Genomic DNA, 20472 nt, shown 5'->3' with positions numbered 1-20472 from the left:
TTGCGTGTGATTTTTTCTAAAAGAGGCAAAACCTAGAATAAAGTCCAGATATTTAAATGTTTTTATTTGTTTGGATTTTTTTTTTTTTTTTTTTTAATGTGGTTGATTTTGGGAAATGTCTTTGTGTTTTGAATAGATAGCCAGGGGATACTAGCATGACAAAGGCTAACTAAGTTTTTAATATTCTGATTATAAAAATATGCTAATGATAGATTTTACTTAATAAAAGAGAAATACTAGTTCCTGTTCCTAGGTAATGGGTTAACTCCCTTTAATTCTCACATTGGTCTTATAAGCCAAATATTATTATTACCATCAGTTTGGTGGATAATTAATTTGTCCAGTTACTCAGCCAGTAATTAGTGGGGCTGAGATTTAAGTTCAGATGAGCCGTACACCAAAGCCTGGGCATGCCTAACCACTGTGCTATCCTGTCTCTGTGCTGGCATAATGTTGGTTTACAATAAGTGTGTGTTTATTTTTGTTTTTTCTTTTACTTTTTTTCATGTCTCTTATGCATCATTCTTCCTTTATTTAAGCCTGTGATCATACTGTGTAACTCCTTGTTGAACAGTACTAGACAATTTATTAAGTAAGGCAGTCATTGTTTTAACAATTATACTTCATTCAACACACTTATATAATGAGGACCTTCTGAGCTTCAGGGTCTTCATCACTAAAGTAACTTTAGCAACAAAACAACTTTATCACAAGATTTTTTTATAAATATTTAATGATTGATTTATATAATACAAACTTACTGAAACTCCAAGACAGTTGTGCTACTATTTTAAAAATAAATTTTATGTAGAAGAGAGGACGTTTTTCAATCTAAAGTCTGGGATCTTCATATGACTTTGAAATTGAATCAATATTTTACATTTTCAAAAAGTAATAACAGTTTTAAATATCACTATATATGGGGTTTGATTTAAAGTAATGTATAGAAATGCTGTAGAATTTTATAACTGATTCAATGCTAATATTTTTGCAGGTAGTGCAATATTAAATGGTGAAGGAACAGCCACAGATACTCAGGAATTTCTGGCAAATAAAGGTGACTAATAATTTTAGATGGTTATTGATTAAAGTAGTTTGGTTGGTTTTTGTCTTGTTTCAGAGAAAATCTAGAGTTTGACAGTAGCTTTGTAGAAATATCAAAATTGAATTAAAATGGTATTATTTTAATATTCACACTCTTTGTAAATATATTTTAGATAAAACCAATCAGTTCATTCATCTGAAATGAGTAAAATCTAGTAATTCAGTTTAGCACTTAGATTTGTTTTATTCTTTTTGATAATTTGAAATATTTTGTCACTTGAGTTAACATTGTTTGAGTAATGTTTTTGTCACCTCAGGAGTTGAGTTTGTCACCTCAGGAGTTAACTAAGTAACATTCCATGGTTTTAGTTTTTTATTCTATTTAAACTACCCATTTCATGTCACTTGTATTATAAAATGTTCCTAAATTATTTCTCATTAAATAGCATCATAAGATCTAACCTTTTCTAAAAATTCTATGACTTTATCATAGTAGGTTTAATACTGACAAAATAGAAGGGAATATCATGTAAAACTTAAACTTTCATTTTTAGAGCACTGTCTTCCAGAGCCCTGAAAATGCCTTTCTCTCTTCCTAGAATTAACATCTGTTAAAAAAGATATGACTGACATAAGTCATGGTTACGAAGATCTTGGCCTCTTACTCAAGGACAAAATAGCTGAGTTGAATACTAAGCTTTCCAAATTGCAAAAGGCTCAGGAAGAATCAAGTGCAATGATGCAGTGGCTACAGAAAATGAACAAAACAGCAAAAAAATGGCACCAGACACCTACGCCTACAGATAGCGAAGCTGTGAAGACTCAAGTTGAACAAAATAAGGTATATTTTATGGATACATTTACTGAGGACATGAAAGAGAACAGATTACCATTCAGATCTGAGCCCTGGTGGTCAGGGGCCCTATCTCTGATTTCTAGTTCTATATAACTTTCATCAAACAATTTGCCAGTTAATTTAATGTGCCTTTCTATAGAAAGTGATGATAATAGCTAACCTTTCTTTTTGCACGTGAACATTATAAAGATGAGTGAACTTTGGGTGTAAGCTTTTTGCCACCTTTAAATCAGTTTAAGTCTGAGATATTAACAGGTCAACCACTGCAAAAGATTTATCTAAGGGCTTAAGTGTGTTAGGGATCTGCTCTGTCTAGCATAAAATAGGGTAACTAATGCCTGCCTCTTTCTTTAATGGATGGTATTTCTTTCTGCATCCGTCAAGGTTGGGAAAATGGTTCTACATGGTAGCAATGATGGTGAAAATACCCTACAAATTACTTACGCGTATTTGAACTCTGTAATGTATTGTCAAAAACGGTGCTAACTCACTAGTAGATTCTCAGATTCTGGCAGCCTTTATCAAGGCTGAGTTTCTTTTTAATTACAATCTTACAGACTGTCATCTTCTTTTTTTCCAGAGGGGTTTGAGAATAGTATAAAATTCTTCCTCTGTATTAGGGACTAGAGTCATGATCTCTCTGGCTATAGTGTTCCTTCTTTGTGAGATTCCTTCATCAGACGGTTGAAGACTAGCAAAGAAGAAGAATGTTAAATAATTAATTTCTGAATTCAGGTCCTCACCCACTTCAGCATTTCACGGTGGATTTTTTTCCTCTTTTGGTCATGCTAGAGAAAAACATGCTCTGTCATAATTGTGTTTTTGTCTTTTGATTTCTACGTACTTTAATGTAGTTACTGTATTGTTTTTCCCTTATTAGTCATTTGAGGCAGAGCTGAAGCAAAATGTAAATAAAGTGCAGGAGTTGAAAGACAAATTGACAGAGCTGTTGGAGGAGAACCCAGATGCTCCTGAGGCCCCCAAATGGAAACAGATGTTGGCAGAAATAGGTATGTTGTTGTTACTTATGCCACAATCTACGAACAGAAGCACAATCATTTCCATTTTTATCATAATCTTTCCCTGAAAACATTTTTCAACAACCTCTCTTAATTTTGGATTTGCTTTAATGTTTCAGAATGTTTTTACACATTTAACAGTATCATTTCAGATCTATTGTGCAAAGAATTGACATATCTTGGTTTTTCTTGCTAAAATAGGAACTAAATTTATTTTTATGGAGGAGGTTGATACTGTAGTAAAAGGTGCATTGAGTATTTCATATTGTTCATTTCCTGTTGGCTAGCTTTTCGGTGCTTCTATTTCTTTTATGTGTTACTGCATTTTCATTTAAATATTCCTTTCCTTTGTTTGTCTGGAAATGACAACTCCTTTTTCTTTCACAGATCTACTTTTAGGGCACCTACAGCCTCATACATTATGTTCTTATTCCTTCTTCTAACAAGTATTAAAAAGTAGCTCTCCACAATAGTCTGAGGGTTTTGATTCTGTAGCCAAAGTTCTCCTTCACCTGGTGCTATGCTGTCCCTGTATAAACTGTTCCTCATAGTTACAATTTCCTTCACAAGCCCTCTCATCTTACCTCACCCCTTTTCATTATTGTAATGATATGGAGCATGAGTGTAAGTCAGAGATAATAACCTCCTCTACTTCATGCTATTGTTTGGAGAATTCAATGAGTTAATATGTGACTAGCTCAGATAAACAGTACCTGGCACATAATAAGCACTATGCAAGTGTTTACTATGATTATAAGGAGAATAATTATTTTCAGTCATTCTATTGTGTTCACCTAAATATTGTCCTTCCTTTAGAGTTAGGTATGCTATAATAAATATAGAAATCTTTTTCTAACAAGGTTTGATTTTGAAAAAGTTTATTCCAAGTGTTCTTAACGTTCAAAAGCCATATTTAATCCAACTGTACAGACTCCTGTTGCACCGCAGGTAATTTCCCCCTAATTCGGTGCTCTGACCTACGAGTGTTGGAATTCCAGAATTACTTGGGAGGAGTGTTATCAATACACATTGGAGTGGAGCGGGAGTGACGAATGTGTACTTTGAAAAAGCTTCCTGATCATTTTGATATTTCTCCTTCCCAAGTTACTGCTTTGATTGCATTATTTTGTTTTTAGATTGTGTTTGAGAACATGCCATAGAGAATGGTATCATTAGACAAGGTTTTAGGGATTGAATTCTGTTCAAATCAGCCCTGTAGTACTTTAGTCTGGGTGAAAAAAGTATGTCAGATCAACTATTCAGAGTCACTAATGAATGTTTATTGAGCATCTAATGTGTTCAAAGCACTGGACTAAGTGCGTAGGTCATTAACCCTTGGCTTTAGGGAGTATGCCGTCTTAAGTGTAGACAGAGCAGGAAAGACTTCATAGAGAGGAAAAGACCCAATGGAATTGTGAAGGAGAGTAAGATTGAGATACGTGGCAAGGAGGGGTAGGCCATGGCAGGCGTGGGCTCTGCCTGAGCAAAAACCTGTTTGCATGATAATGCTAAGATCAGCAGGGCTGGATTGGAGAACTGACCTTGAAGAGCAAACCCTCTAAGATTAGTAGACTAGGGCCAGATTGTGGGAGGCCCTGCCAGTCAGGCAGAAGTCTTTAGTCTTTAGATTGTATTAAGGTGGCGAGGGGTTAGTTATTAAAGGAGTTGAGCAGGGAAAGTGACCATTTAAAGTGGTTTTTTAGCAAAATTATTTTAGAACGAAATAGATTACAGCTGAGAAAGGCTACTAGCCAGGAGACCAATTAGGAAGCCCCAGTAGCCTCCATCTGTAGTTCTCAAAATGTGCTCCTGGGGACAGCAGCATCAGCATCACCTGGGGACTTGTTAGAAATGCAAAATTTCAGCCTCCACTCCAGACATATTGAATCAGAAACTCTGCGGTCAGAGGTCAGAAATCTGTTTTAACAAGTCTTTCAGTTGATTCTAATGCAGCTAAAGTTTGGAGGACCTAGTGGATTCGAACTGTCGACCACTTAACCACTGACCACTTAACCACTATGCGGCCAGGGTTTGCAGAGAACCACTAGTCTATGCAAAAGATGGTAAAGGCCGAAATAAAGTTATGGCATTGGTTTAAGGCTTTATGATTAAGGGTATAGGAGAGCCAAAGAGTTAGGACATTCTGAATTATTGCATCTCAGTGACATAGAGGAGGTGAAAACAGTGATTCAAAGAAATAAAAAAAGTCAGGAAAAGTTACCAGCTTTGAGAGGGATACAGTGAATTTTGTTTTATAATGTTGAGTTTAAAAGGTTGGTGAGACATCCAAATGTAACTTTCCAGCAGCTAGTTATTGATGTCTCATTTGCAGAGGAGAAGATGATTGAGGGGTAGATAAATTTGGGAGCCATTTGCCTAGAACTGATACTTGGAGATTTGATATTAAAGGATTAATGTTCATTGTTCAGATAGGCCAGTAATGGCTGAATAAAAAGACTACAAAGGACTTGTAGAAAGGTTGACGGGGAATCTCAGAATCCTGTTTGCTTTAAGGAATATTCCACATTCTACAAGATCTTTAAAATCAGATTCAGATTTATTTTTTTCTTATACTTTAGCTTTCATGCAGCCACCAGGACTATAAAATCCTTACCATTAAATGCAATTAGGGTAGACCTTTAATCAACGATTAAAGGAGCTATTGAGTTGTAATAATAGTCATTACATTTCATTTTTAGTCAGTTATATAGTCTTCACAGATGCAGTCATGTCAAATGCATAGAAAGCAAACACCAATTTCATCCTTTATCTTTTTTTTTTTCAGATTCTAAATGGCAAGAACTCAATCAATTAACAGTTGATAGACAACAAAAACTGGAAGAGTCTTCGAATAAGCTAATCCAATTCCAGACAGTAGAGGCCCAGTTAAAACAGTGGCTAGTGGAAAAAGAACTGATGGTTAGTGTTCTTGGGCCCTTATCAATTGACCCAAATATGCTAAACACACAACGGCAGCAGGTGCAGGTGAGTGTTACCTAATAACCTATCTCGTGTGCAGCAACTTTTTCTACCAAGACAAATGTTCTCATGATAAATACGTTAGCTTTGGACAGTGTGTGCTTTAACTGTCTTGGGAGATATTCGTAATGTTTCAGAGACTCATAAGAAACCACCCTGAGGTTAGTGGGAAACCCTCAGAGAAGTAAAGCTGTGAGGCACAGATTCTAGACTCTGTTTGACCTTATGAGTGTGTCAAGTCCCTAATAATTTTAGTCATGTTGTGGTTTGTGCAGACCCTATTATAAAAGAGCCTTCTTTGAAGTATTAATGTGATTGTATAAGTGATAATAACATTTTTATGAGGAGCTAGTATATACTTTTTACTGTTTAAAAGTTACTCCTTTGAGATTTTATTCATTTTGATTGTGGTAGTAGATAATGAAACTTCTAAAAGTCATACAGTACAGCTTTGAGGGGGAGAGACAGGATAAGAAAAGGAGAAAGGAGTAAGGGAGGCAGAGAGGGAAACTTGAAACCCAGTGGCTTACTTAGGCTACACTAATTATAAAGCAGGTAAATCCACAAGGGGAAAAATGTCCATAAAATTTAAATCAGACGTAATACCAGAAGCTCCGTTGTGGTTTCAGTTAGATTTCTTCCTGTATGAGTGCTTTAGAGCAGTGACATTGATCCTATAACCTGAAAATATAATTCAGTCTTGGTAGTTTAGAGAGTTTAGTTCATATGTATTCTTAATCTGAAGAAAATGGAAACAATTAAAAGATCAAAATAAATATTTTGGGGAAATAATTGTCTCTAGTCTTGGTAGACTCCCAGAGATAAACCCGTTACAACTGAAAGAAGGAGACTTTTGGGTCATTCATTTTATAATGAGAAAGAATCATGTGGAGCCCATTCATTCTGAGCAATGTGATTTATTGGCTAAAATCTTCATAATAAAGACTGTAAATGTCAATAAATCTTACATTATTATGTTAAAAAAAAACCCTTTGTAAGTCAATGCACCATGAGTTAATGTATTCTAACTTTATTATCACTGTGCATTTCCTTTGGAATACTGCTGTGGGGTTTTTCAAAAAGCCTACAAAGAGAAAAATGAGTAAGAAAAAAAACAATAAGATGTTAGTGCGATATGAACTTGTCCGATAGTAGCGTTTCCCTTCGTACATTAATTTTTGTACATGAATTTGTTATTTTGCCCAGACTACAAAAATATTTATTCTGTTCCTTTTCCCCTTTAGGGGATGTTGTTTTAGACACAATTTTATCTCTGCGAAGCCTCATTGCTCTTTGGGTTAGTTTAAGATAATTGCACTGCCCTTGAAATAAAAACTTGGAAAGCGGTAACTAAAAAAGCAAAAACCAGATAAATAGCGTTCCTGTCTGCTTAGAAACTTAGAGCTGTTTTTTTGTAACTAATTAACCATTTATTTGTGTGTTTATTTACTCTCATTACCTCAGATCCTGTTGCAAGAATTTGATACGCGGAAACCTCAATATGAACAGCTTACAGCAGTTGGTCAGGGCATTCTTAGCAGACCCGGTGAACACGCTTCTTTGCACGGGATTGTGAAAGAGCAACTGGCAACTGTGACCCACAAATGGGATAGCCTAACAGGACAATTGAGTGACAGGTGTGACTGGATTGACCAAGCCATTGTTAAAAGCACACAGTACCAAAGCCTGCTGAGAAGCCTTTCCAATAAACTGAGTGACTTGGACAGTAAACTCAGCACCACTCTGGCTGTGAGCACACACCCTGATGCTATGAGCCAGCAGTTGGAAACAGCCCAAAAAATGAAGCAGGAAATAGAGCAAGAGGGGAAGCAGATAAAGGAGGCCCAGGCACTCTGTGAGGATTTATCAGCTCTGATTAAAGAAGAGTACTTGAAAGCAGAACTTAGTAGGCAACTAGAAGGCATCTTAAAATCATTTAAGGATATTGAACAAAAAGCAGGTTTGTCTCTCTTTTTAGTAGGTATGTCTCCTGGTTAGAAATAGATATCTTGTATTGCCTGGGTGGTACAAATGGTTGACACTTTCCGCTGCTAACCAAAATGTTGGAAGTTCATGTTCACTCACAGGTACCTTGGAAGAAAGGCCTGGCAATCTGCTTCTGAAAAATCAGCCAATGAAAACCCCATGGAGCACAGTTCTACTGTGACACACATGGGGTCGCCATGAGTCAGAGTTGACTCATGGCAACTGGTTAACTGGTTAAGGAGAACCCGTCCCCATTGAAAGCATAAATGAAGAGGAGTGTGATCATCCATGAACAAGTAGTTCCATGTTTTTATGAGCACACAGTGCTAGGATAATTGTACACAGATAACGGAGAGACAGTTTGCAAAACTCCATTTATGAGAGCCCATTAAAATTTTAAATATTCCAAATTGGGGTTTTGAAATATAGTTGTAAAACATTTTCACTGAGTGAACAGTTTTATTTCACCAGAAAAATAGATGAATACAGTTATTAAAAATAGACTTTGTGGCATTATCTTAATATGCTGCTACTTTGTATGATTTCTGTTATAGAAAACTTTTTCTAGAGAAATGTGTCAAAGAGAAGCATGTGGCACTGTTTTCCTTTCTCACCTATTGTGGCCATAATTCTGCCAGTATTTGTCAGAGGCAGCAGTAGTGAGTTAATGGACTTTAGAAAGGCCTGCCAAAGGAGAGCACATTTGCTACCACGTTGTTTTGTTTGAAAAGTAATACAGTGCCTTGCACATAGTGAATAATTCAATTCAGGTTTTTTAATTGTTTAGATTTCTTTATTGATCATAGTAACCATTTCAAACTTACTCCTTTATTCTGGCATAATATTAATAATAATAAATGCTAGCTATGATTATTGTTAGGAGCTCTGGTGGCGCAAAAGTTAAGCACTTGGCTGCTAACTGAAAGGTTGGCATTTTGAGCTCACCCAGCTGCTCCACAGGAGAAAGACCTGGCGATCTGCTCCCATAAAGATTACAGTTTAGAAGACCTTATGGGACAGTTCTACTCTGACACATGGGGTCACTGAGTCGAAAATTGACTCAGTGGCACCTAACAACAACAACAGTATTATTGTTATTATTACTACTGTTGTTCACATTTTTATGAGACAGCGTTAAGCTAAGGACTTTACGTGGGCTATTATTTAATCCCCACCACAGCTCTATGCATTACTTACTGCTGATATTTCCATTTTCCGTTTGGGGAAATGAGACTTAGTGGTTTCATCATTTTCCCAGCATCTCACAGCTCTTAAGAGGCTGAGCCAACATCCAAATCCATGTAGTTTCTAAGTGCTACATTATATTTTCTCCATGAAATATAGCATTTATAGAAGTGAAAAAGTGATCTTTGATAAGAAATGAATTATTTATCAACACAGCCTAGAACTCTAAACAGTGGTCCTTTCCCCATGCTTGGAGAGGGCTTTAGCTCAGAAGGTGGTGTGTGGTGTGACTACCCCCTTCCACCAAGCACCTTTATGCATTTTTACTTATTTCCCTGATCTGTTTTTCCCCTCCCGTCTGTCTCCTGCTTCTTCCTTTGAGTTTCTCTTTTATTTTGTTGTTCCTGCCTCATGCTCCTTTTCCCCCTTTCATCAGTAACTTAAACTCCCTTGTAGTTCTAATAGTCACTGCTATAAGCCCTTGATTTTATAGTTCTGTCCATTCAGTGATTTCCTCTTGGCTTTTCGTAGATTAAATCAACACATTGGTGTAAAATAAACATATCTGTCATTTCATTTTTAGAGAATCATGTCCAGCACCTTCAGTCAGCCTATGCAAGCTCTCATCAATTTCAGCAGATGTCTAAAGATTTTCACGCTTGGCTGGATACAAAGAAAGAAGAGCAGAATAAGTCTCACCCAATATCTGCCAAACTCAACGTCCTAGAGTTATTAATTAAGGAACAGAAAGACTTTAGTAAAACTTTAACTTTGCAGTCTAATATTTATGAAAAAACCATCACAGAAGGTGAAAATCTGTTATTAAAAACTCAAGGATCTGAGAAAGCAGCCTTACAGTTACAGCTTAACACTATTAAAGCTGATTGGGATGGCTTTAACAAGCAGGTGAAAGAAAGAGAAGAGAAATTAAAGGATTCATTGGAAAAAGCCCTCAAGTATAAAGAGCATGTAGAGACTCTCCGGCCATGGGTAGAAAAATGCCAAAACAACCTGGAGGAAATAAAGTTTTCCTTGGATCCTGCTCAAACGGAGGATTCTATTGGCAAATTAAAATCTCTACAGAAAGAAATGGACCAACACTTTGGGATGGTAGAATTACTAAACAATGCAGCCAATAGCTTGCTCAATGTCTGTGAGATAGATAAAGAGGCTGTTACAGATGAGAATAAATTGCTGATCCAGAAAGTAGACACGGTCACTGAACAACTTCACAGTAAGAAATTGTCTCTGGAGAACATGGCCCAGAAGTTTAAAGAATTTCAAGAAGTTTCCAGAGAAGCTAAAAGGCAGCTTCGGTGTGCAAAGGAACAGCTAGATGTCCATGATTCTCTAGGACCTCAGGCTTACAGTAACAAATACCTAACGATGTTGCAGACTCAGCAGAAATCACTTCACACCTTGAAGCAGCAGGTAGATTTGGCCAAAAGACTTGCACAGGACCTTGTGGTAGAAGCCTCAGACTCAGAGGGTACTTCTGATGTCTTATTACAAGCAGAATCTTTAGCTCAAGAACATAATGCACTAAGCCAACAGGTTGATGAAAAGTGTTCATTCTTAGAAACCAAGCTTCAGGGCATTGGGCATTTCCAGAATACCATCCGAGAAATGTTTTCGCAATTTGCGGAGTTTGATGATGAACTAGATAGTATGGCTCCAGTGGGAAGAGATGCAGAAACATTGCAAAAGCAAAAGGAGGCTATTAAAGCCTTTCTGAAGAAACTAGAAGCCCTCATAATAAGCAATGACAATGCCAATAAAACCTGCAAGATGATGCTGGCCACAGAGGAAACCTCTCCTGACCTTGTTGGAATCAAGAGGGACTTGGAGGCTTTAAGCAAACAGTGCAACAAGTTACTAGACCGAGCACAAGCCAGAGAAGAGCAGGTTGAAGGGACTATCGAACGTCTTGAAGAATTCTACAGAAAATTGAAAGAATTTTCTATTCTGCTTCAGAAAGCTGAAGAACATGAAGAGTCACAGGGCCCCGTTGGTATGGAAACTGAGATGATTAACCAACAGCTTAATGTATTCAAGGTATGGAATTCTTCACTTTTACTAATTTTTATTATTAAAAGAAATTTCTAATTGGTGTAGAAGAGAGATTGCCCATTTTGTAGAACCTTCCCATATGGCTTTTACACAGTATTTGACCCTGAGTAAGCATATATGGAGCCCTGGTGGTACAGTGGTTAAGAACTATGGCTTCTCACCAAAAGGCCAGCTGTTTGAACTCACCAGCTGCTCCATGGAAACCCTATGGGGAAGTTCTACTCTGTCCTATAGGGTCGCGATGAATCAGAATCAACTCGCCAGCAATGAGGAATGGGGGGAAGAATAAATGGGGCCAATGCCCAGGGGCATGCGGCAGTTCCAAGATTACTGGGGTTTGGGCCCTCATGGAATAAGGCCTGAGATAACATTAAGAGGTCAAAGGGGTGCTTGAAAAAGTTCCAGGTAAGCCTAAAACTGACATCAAGGACTCTGTGTCAGTGTCATTCAGAACTGATTTCTAAAGTGACAGGAGCCATGTTTTGAACTCTGCTGCAGAGGCCAGTCCATAACCTAATGAGCTTGTTCACTTGATGTTTGTCTCCCAGCAATTTCTTTAATGGTGAATTACAGCCTTTTCCTGCTCCTCCCCTTTTTGTAGTCTTCTCATCCTTCTTAGTTTCATTTCTGCTGTAAACTTCTTTCTTACTTCCCAAAGTTCATATTTTTAAAGACATAGGCAAGTTCCATGTTTTAATCTTGGCTTTATTGAAACAAAGACCTTGGACTCATGCCACAGGAGATTAGGAGTAAATTATTTCCAATTGGACTATAAGCTCCTCAGTGCAAAGAAATATCTGCCGCTTGATAGTGTTCAAGGCATGCTTAATGAATAGAACATTAGATAAAAATGGTGGGCTGGCTTCGGTGTCATTGGATTTGCCCTCATTTGAGATAGAGCAGAAGTCCTGTCTCCACAGACATAGGCTCAGCTGTGGACAGGGAGCATCTGAAATATCAAACATTTGCCACACGGGACTAGTATGAAGCTTTGCAATTGTCATGGATCCTGTTCTATGTGTTTTACTTTCTGATAAAGACTGGTGAAGGTATGTTGCACCATCAGTGCACGGGGGATAAAATAAGATCAAATAAAAACAGAATTTACAAAACTACAATTTATTTCCCATGAGAAATGAATATAAAACATATGACTTCAAAATTCTGTACTGTTATATTTGACATAGTGTTCCCTCTGTTCCTCATTATTTAGGCCACTAAATTTTGAAAAATAACAACTACTACTACTTCTCCTCCTCCTCATTGTTACTGTTGTTGTTATTTATAAAGTTCCTTTGAAGCCTGGTTCCTTCAAAGCTTGTAAGAATCTGTGATTCTGCTTTTAGATCTTGTTTCCTAAAGGTGAAGGAAATTACCTTACTGTTCACTATACTTTCTCCATTACTCTGTCAAATTTTCATGTTTCTGGTTTGGAAAATAAAGGTATCGCATGAGAGAATTTTGTACTAGAAAAGCAAAGCTCTGTGGTAATCCCTGCTTCAAAAGCTAGGGGCGAGCTTGAGGAGCTTGAGCTTCCTCAGACAGAAAATTTTGGAATTTTCTATAGAACCCTCAACAAAAGTTTAAAGCAGTTGCATTATTAGTCCTTTTACCAGTAAAATTTAACTATACCCTCTGTCTTCATGAAACATTGTCATTTCTTCAGGTTTTCTGTGAACTTGGTAGAGGAAAGAGTAGGCCTTCATTTCTTTCTCTTCACTGCTTCAGCTACTTTTAAGAAAATGAGCAAAAGCAATAATACTGACGCTGCTGTTTACAGAAGCCTCCCTCCTTGTGCTCCCAGCATGAGTACAGGGATAATGTGGCTCCCAATGTGGAGAATTCTTTTGAAAGTAAGAAAAAGCAAGAGGCAGGAATTACTCAAGCACCATTGCTTTGAAAGTGTTTTACAAACTACAAAGCACTAAATAAACATTCATTACCATTAATAGGATTGTCTTATTTGATTGTGAAGAAAAATAGCGTGGTCATTTCTCCTGAAATAGACCACTTGGCCTGCTGTGTTTGTCTGTTTTCTGACTGCTTTGAAAGGAGTTGATTGATTTTAATGAAATTCAGTACATTATAAAGAACATCATCACATACTTTCAGTGTCTTGAAAACCAGTGTTATGGTTATGAAAACTGTGTCCCCCAAAAGTATGTATTGAAGTACCATGTACCTATGGGTGTCATCCTGTTTGGAAATAGGGTTTTCCTTTTGTTACGTTTATGCGGTCATACCAGAATGGGGTGGGTCCTAAGCATAATGACTTCTGAGATATAAAAAGCAGGATAGACACAAAGACATAGAGGAAGAGATGTGATGTGAGGACCAATAAGCAAAGAAATGTCAAGGATTGCCAGCGGCCACCAGAAACTAGGAGAGAGGAACACAGAAAGAAGTGACATGACTGAGACCCTGATTTGGATTTTTAGCCTCTAGAACTGTGAGAAAATGAATTTTGAAAGGCACCTATTTGTGGTATTTCTGTTAGACAGCACTAGGTAACTAAGACAACTAGTGACTCAAAACAAGTTTTAATTGGACAAATCATCTGCATTTACTATATTTCAGTGCCTTTGGTAAAAAGAACAACTTCATGGTAAACAAAGATGATAGCTTACACCATCATTAATTCCATTTATTTTGGTGTGCGTAGTTAAAAATTGTTATAACAACCTTTATCGTGAGCTTACTACATGTAAGGCTCTCTACCTTCAATCTTGTTAACAGTCAGGAGCGAGAGATGCTTTATTATTTTAATCTCTTGAGAAAGAAACACAACAAAGGAGGTTAAGCAACTTGCCCAAGGTCACACAGGTAGTGTCTGTCAGAGCTTGGATGTTTTGATGAAAATAATGCAGCATTTTGTGTCAACTTTATTTATCATGGTTCACATCTAATATTTTCTCTGGGAGATTTTCAGACCATCTTTGCTGTACCCTAATGTGGACAGCCTGAATAACCAGCCATTGTTTATTTTAACCCAGAACCTCATGAACATCCCACCAACTTAATGAAAGTGTTCTAAGAAACTGTCTATTATGAGAAACAAATGAGATAAGTGTGTATGAAGTTGTCTTAGAAAGTAACGTTATTTAGATGCTTGTGGTGATGATGATGCTTCTGGTCACTATTACTGCTATTATTGAGGTGAAAGGCGCTCTGGTGGCGCAGCAGTTTGGACCCACCAGCAGCACCTGCTGATCTGCTCCCATGAAGATGACAGCTGAGGAAATTCTGTGGGGCGGTTCTGCCCTGTCCTGTAGGGTCAGCCATGAGTCAGAACCCACCTGATGCCACACAACAACAACTAGTAAGATGGAACCAAACACTGTCTTAGTAATTTTATCTTCTTGATTAAGGTAGTAAACTGATGTGTTTACAATTCAGATCTTTAGTTTTTTGTTGGGCATTAGGCTTTTGTTGAACATTAGTTTTAACACAAAATTTTAAGAAAAGTTTTTAAGTGGAATGATTCTTGTTGAATGAAAAACTAATAGTTTATAAAAATAACAAACTACTAGTTATTATAATTTCTTAAAAATGAAACAGAACCACTGAAGGTCTAGGTCTCTTTATTATAGACTTTGAAATATCACCTAATTTTGAGATTATCTGGTAGCTTTAGTAAAACCTAATGTCACAGATAAGTCCTATAGTAATTTTTTCTTAATATGAAGTACTTTCAAAGAAAGACTGAAATTGAATAATAGCTCAATAAGATCCATTGCCATTAAGTCGATTTCAACTCATGGTGACCCCATGTGTCATAGAGTAGAACGGCTTCATAGGGTTTTCTTGGCTGTAATCTTTACCGAAGCATATCAGTCATTGGGCCTTTATTCCGTGGAACCACTAGGAGGGTTTGAACTGCCAACCTTCAGGTTAAGAGTTGCATATGCAAACTCTGTTCCCCCCAGTGACTTCAGTTACTCAATAGGTGTGCCTTATGTTTACTGGGATTATAATGGCTATTTAAACCAGGTAAGACAGATTTCCTGCTTCCATTTTTTTTTTTTCCTAAAACTTTTAACCTTAGAAATAATATTAATATTTACCTTAGGTTTCTATGAAAGGACAAAGCTGATTCATGTTTAAGATACCAAACTAAATATAATGATAAAAAACAAACGCTGTTCTAATTTACTGTCAGTCTGTGAAAGCTATTCAGAGTGTTTGAACATAAATTGGCATTGCCATTTGTGTTTAATGTTTTGAGACTATATTGATTGTGTTAAGTTTTATTTTTCATCTCTGTTCTGCAACTTCTTAAAGAAGAGCAAGGTGTTTTCTATTACTGTTGATAAGTCGAAGTACCATTTTTCTACTTATACTTCTCTACTATTACAATTAAATTCCATGCACACTATCATAAATTGGTAGCACGAATAGCAGAATAGATTCTCTATATCTTTAGGACATTGATTCTTGCCAGAAAGAAAGCCCTTTTTGTATGCCCCCATCCCCATCTCCTGTTTGAAGACTCCAAGCGCAAATTATCTTCAAATCTAAACTACATTAATGGTTCCACATTTTTATTTATCAAAGGCTTATGTAACTGACTAACCAAAATCCATTGCCGTCAAGTCGCTTCTGACTCATAGCGACCGTATAGAACAGAGTAGAACTGCTCCTTAGGGTTTTCCAAGGATGTAATCTTTATGAAAATAAAAACTACCACATCTTTCATGGAGTGGCTGGTGGGCTTGAACTGTCTACCTTTTTGGTTAGCAGCTGAGCACTTTAATCATTGCACCCCCAGAGTTCCTTCATATAACTGACTACACACACAAAAACATTTCCTAATAATTCCTATGATGCCGTCAACAACCAATCACGTTTTTAATCTGAACTTTTAGAAGTTATATATAGATATTTTGCATCCATATAGGCATCAAACCTAGCGTTTTATTAGCATTAGTGTAAAAATGGCATGTGGGCGGCATCTGACCTCCTTTAACTTCACAAAAGGAGAATCAAGATCAACAGCCAAAGGCTGATTCCTATGAGGTGGAGGTCAGACATGTCTCCACTCTCTGCCATCTTTACCAGTTCTGACATCAACCATCCCTCCCACGGCACTCTCTACTTCCCTGCTGGGCTTGATAATTTAATTGCAGTGGCCATAGAGAACTCACAGACAATACTCATGATTATGGGGTTTATTAGAGAAGTAAAAAAAACCAGTGCCGTTGAGTCGATTCTGACTCATAGCAATTCACGTTCAGGAGTGCTCAGGATACGGTTCTTCCATCAGGACAGCCACTTCCCAGCCGTGCTCACAGGCATGCCACTCTCTGGCCCTCAGCCTCTGCCCTTCTCAGACAAGTGTTACAAAGCTCTTTTATCTCTGCCAGTAAGTGCCCAGAGGCACCCCACTCCGCCAGTAAGCCTCAGCCCAAAGGCACTCAGCTTTCTCGCTCTGTGGGCCGGGAAGACCACTATGCCTGCCACCGCTTCTTGCTGTCTTCAGTGTTATAGCTCTCTCTCTCGGTCTCCTGGTTCCAGGAGCTTCTCAGCACAGGGTCCCAGGTCCAAAGGACACGTTCCCCTCCTGACCGTTCTTCCTTGGTGGTGGCGGGCTTTTCCCTCTCTTGCCTCCAGGGTGAGTCATTTCAAGCCTAGCACGATGACAAAACTGACCATACCCTTGTTAGGGTTCTAATACCCTATTAGCATGGTCCCACCCCATCATTTGGTGGAAGTCACAAGACCGTGGTGAGAAAGTCCACACAAAACAATCCATCCTACCACAGGCCACCCCCTGGCTTTTCTAGCAGTGGTTCTTTCCTACTTGGAGGATAATTTCCTCTCCCAATCATTTTACCACTCCAAAACAGTCATTAACAATTAGCCTTTCAATAGGACAAAGAGTGCTCAGGTATCAGCCATTCAGGTCTGCTGCAGCTGTCCATTTGATCTGATCAAGATTTCCAAAAGTCATCTCAGCTTCACCCTTTCTGGTGTCTGATAAAATTTAACTGAGAAGAGATTATTCCCTTGCTCTAAGCATCACAAGGTATCAGCATAGCAAAACCTTTAAGGGACTTTCAGTTCTCAGGTCTAGCAGTGCCTCCCCTTAGTCTACTCTTTCTACAGTTACAACTTCTAACTACAGTTTTTACAATCACAGTTAACCTTGTTAGCAACACAACTGAATGGTATAATCCTGTCAGCATCTCCTACGCCCTCCTTCCCCAGACCCATCAGGAAAAGAGGACTCTCTTCATTGAGGATCCTCCCTTGTTTCTCTTATGAGTGTAAGCACACCCACAAAGGCATGTAAACCAGACGCTACATGCCTTTATTTGGTTGGGTTTTAGTCAGCTCATCCCTAGCCATCCAAGCTAGGTTATAATGGGTAGCAGCGTTAGGCTCGAGAGTTCACACGTACCTCCCAGCACTTCAGACAGCCCCTTCACATTCTCTCATCCCTAGCCCCTTTGGGCTAGGTCAGTGAGTTCCACCAGTAAATTCAGGAGTCCACTGAATTCCCTTTCCTTCTGACCAGCCAACCCTTCCTATCACTCTCTCAACCCTAGGTCAGTGGGGGCCAGTGGACCATGTCCAAACTTACCCTGTCTCTTCACTGGTGCATTTCCCCACGTCTACTCATGAGTGGACCCAGGTGATTACTTTGATTGTTGTTACCTGTAATGGCTGAGAGGAAAGTTAAGCTGCAACTGGAGTGGCCTGGGGCAAAAGCCAGGCCAGATAAACAGAATGAGCTAGAGGCACAAGGCCATATGCATATGAATGGCAATGTAATTAAGGTGTGGAGGGGAAAAGCTGAAACTGGAATGTTTTTAGAAGGGTTATGTGTTTAGGTGAATGTACTAAAGATAGCGAATGTTTCTCCTACCTAGTGTTGTAAAGCAAACCTAAACATATGATAGAAGTGAATATTAGGTATTAAAGGCTACAGAGAGGGTGTAACTCCACCTTCGAACTTGATTGGATATACTAAAAGGGGAACTAGAATTTGCCTGAGGGAATCACAGGTTGATAGGATGCGGTAGCCCTGTGTATAGAGCAAGGGCTTAGGTCTAAAACCTGAGCCCCACCCAGAATTTACGTTTGAAAAACACCTAGAACTGCTGAGAGAACCAAAGATTTGCATTTGAAGGACCTGCAGAAAAAATAAAAAGTGACTGTTTTGCCATTTGAATTTGAGCAAATGGTTAGCCTTTGGATGCTTGGAGGCAGGAAAAGTATTGTGCTGCTTTGTACTCTCTCCCATGCCAGTTTTAAACTAGGTATAATGGATATTTCCTACATCACACAAGGAATAGACCCTACTGCTCTGAAAGGGCTGCAAAGAGGGCATTTGGCTATGTGGGTTCTCTTCTCGGTTTTGCTGCTAACTAATGCTTTGATCCTTTATGTCACATAACTTCTCTTGCCTTCTGTTGCTTCAGATAGTTGTATAAGATTAAGGAATTAAAGTAACTTGTTATGGGGGTGGTTCCAGACAGAGATTTTATAACATAAGATTTTGATTTGGTTTTATTTCCTTTGTGTTGTTGTTAGTTCAGATTTAAAAAACAAAACCTCGATCACCATTTTAAAGTGATCTATAAAGAGAGACAAACTGTAGCATCTACTATTACCATGAGCCTCCCTTAGTTAAAAGGAGATCTATGTAACTTATTTACTAATACAGAAAATTACTTAAAGGTATGTGTGTGAGAGAGAGAGAGAGAGAGAGAGAGAGAATTTGCTTTGTTATTACAGAATTACACATTGGATTCTTGGTAAGAAAATTTGACTAGTAAGTGGTTTTTAAATATGTAAGCCTCATTTATTTTCTTTTTAGTCTATTATTAGGTTAATGCTGTGATTATAAATTGAGAAGCTTTTACAGTTGTTCAAGAACCAGGATACCTTAAGAAAACGTCATATCCTGTTCTCAAGTATCTTTGACGTTCTTAATTTCAAGATTACTTTGTCTCTTTTGTCAGTATTTCAATATGAAAGTGTTTTCAGGTTTTGGGTTTCTTGTTTCTCTGACAGAAATTGAGGTCACTAACACATTTTGGTTTTACTTGGTAGATGGCTTTTTTTTAAATCCGAACTTCTAGAAATTATAGATATGTATGTTTTAATTAATAAAGGTTTCTGTTACGTAGGATGTTTTATATCTGTTGTCACCTGAAAACCTCATCAAAGATGTACGAAAAGTATAGGTTTAGTATTATAGTAATTTACAGGAAAAATAAGCAAGTGTTTATTAAAGATATTACTTAAAATCCCTTCAAGATAAGCTTATTATTTTGGATTTCAGACAACAAACCTATTGTTTCTAAATTTATTTACTTTCATGGTGGGATCTGGGTTAGTATTTCATTATCTTTTAAACATAAACTGTTTTCCACTGAAATAGATAGCAGTTGCATATTTACTCTGATGCATACCCTGAAAACCCTTTAGCCATGTATGTGAAGAAGTTTATTATTTTGAAAACTGAAAATATAGCAAGCTTTTGGTTTTATTCACCAAATGGCTCATCTATTTTAGAAGAAACAATAGAAATTGCTGCTCACGAGGCCTCTTTTTGTACTCGGAGCCCAAAACACATATCTCTTGTTTGGTTTGTAATCCAGACTTTAGGAACTATTGGGCCAGGAGGATACTTTGATCAGTTTTCATGGGTAATACTGCATTTAGGTACATTGAGTTTTCCCCTCATAGTGTGTGTTGAATTTCATAGTATCTCCAAGTGATCTTTCAGCTCTAAAAACTCCATGTTTCTCTTAGTAAAATTAGTCCTCCAACTTTTCTATGAAGTGGATGACTGCATTTAGTCGTAAAATTTTTCTGGAACTTTCTTTTCTAAAGATTTCATTTAACTTTAGAAGTATGAAATGACAAAGTATTACTATTTTAATTGTATTTTTCCAAAATCACCTGCCTTTAGGAGATAATTTAAGTGGATTACATTTAATAGGCTTTAAGCAAAATAACATTTTTGAGAACTTTAATGTGATTTTGGTATGTATTAAGTAATAGTGTTGAGTGTATTTCAGCAAAGCTTCTATTTCTCTCATTATGAAAATGTGAGAGATCTAGATGTCGTGATTAATATGTAATACAGTTTAATAAATCTTGATTTTATTAGCTGTAGAGACTATTACATTTAAAGTAGCTGTATAAACCGAAGTAGGAGGAAAAGATAAACTATAAGAGTTCTATTATGTTATCCAGATATGTCATTGGAATGTAGTTTTAAGTAACAAAGGTATATATAAGTTATTGTCATAAATATCACTGTAACATTAATAGCAGAAATTTTAATTTGAATTAGGATGTAACAATTAGTTGAAGTAG

At 37.4% G+C, this 20472-nt stretch overlaps 1 protein-coding gene across 17 annotated transcripts in view; it reads left to right on the top strand.

Annotated features, from left to right (window-relative positions):
- The window catches only part of DST (dystonin), a 490994-nt gene that overhangs the window by 381883 nt on the left and 88639 nt on the right, over nucleotides 1-20472 (top strand). For all 17 annotated transcript variants that reach the window (XM_049894718.1, XM_049894699.1, XM_049894708.1 and 14 more), the window contains 6 exons: nucleotides 995-1057; nucleotides 1644-1885; nucleotides 2781-2910; nucleotides 5705-5904; nucleotides 7363-7858; nucleotides 9653-11124. In XM_049894718.1, the coding sequence (XP_049750675.1) occupies nucleotides 995-1057; nucleotides 1644-1885; nucleotides 2781-2910; nucleotides 5705-5904; nucleotides 7363-7858; nucleotides 9653-11124 (2603 nt within the window). The remainder of the gene's footprint in view (nucleotides 1-994; nucleotides 1058-1643; nucleotides 1886-2780; nucleotides 2911-5704; nucleotides 5905-7362; nucleotides 7859-9652; nucleotides 11125-20472) is intronic.

This window comes from Elephas maximus, chromosome 1, assembly GCF_024166365.1.
Source record: "Elephas maximus indicus isolate mEleMax1 chromosome 1, mEleMax1 primary haplotype, whole genome shotgun sequence".
NCBI classification, from domain to species: Eukaryota; Metazoa; Chordata; class Mammalia; order Proboscidea; family Elephantidae; genus Elephas; species Elephas maximus.
The sequence above is the reverse complement of the archived record's forward strand: the minus strand, read 5'-3'. Positions and strand labels throughout refer to the sequence as shown.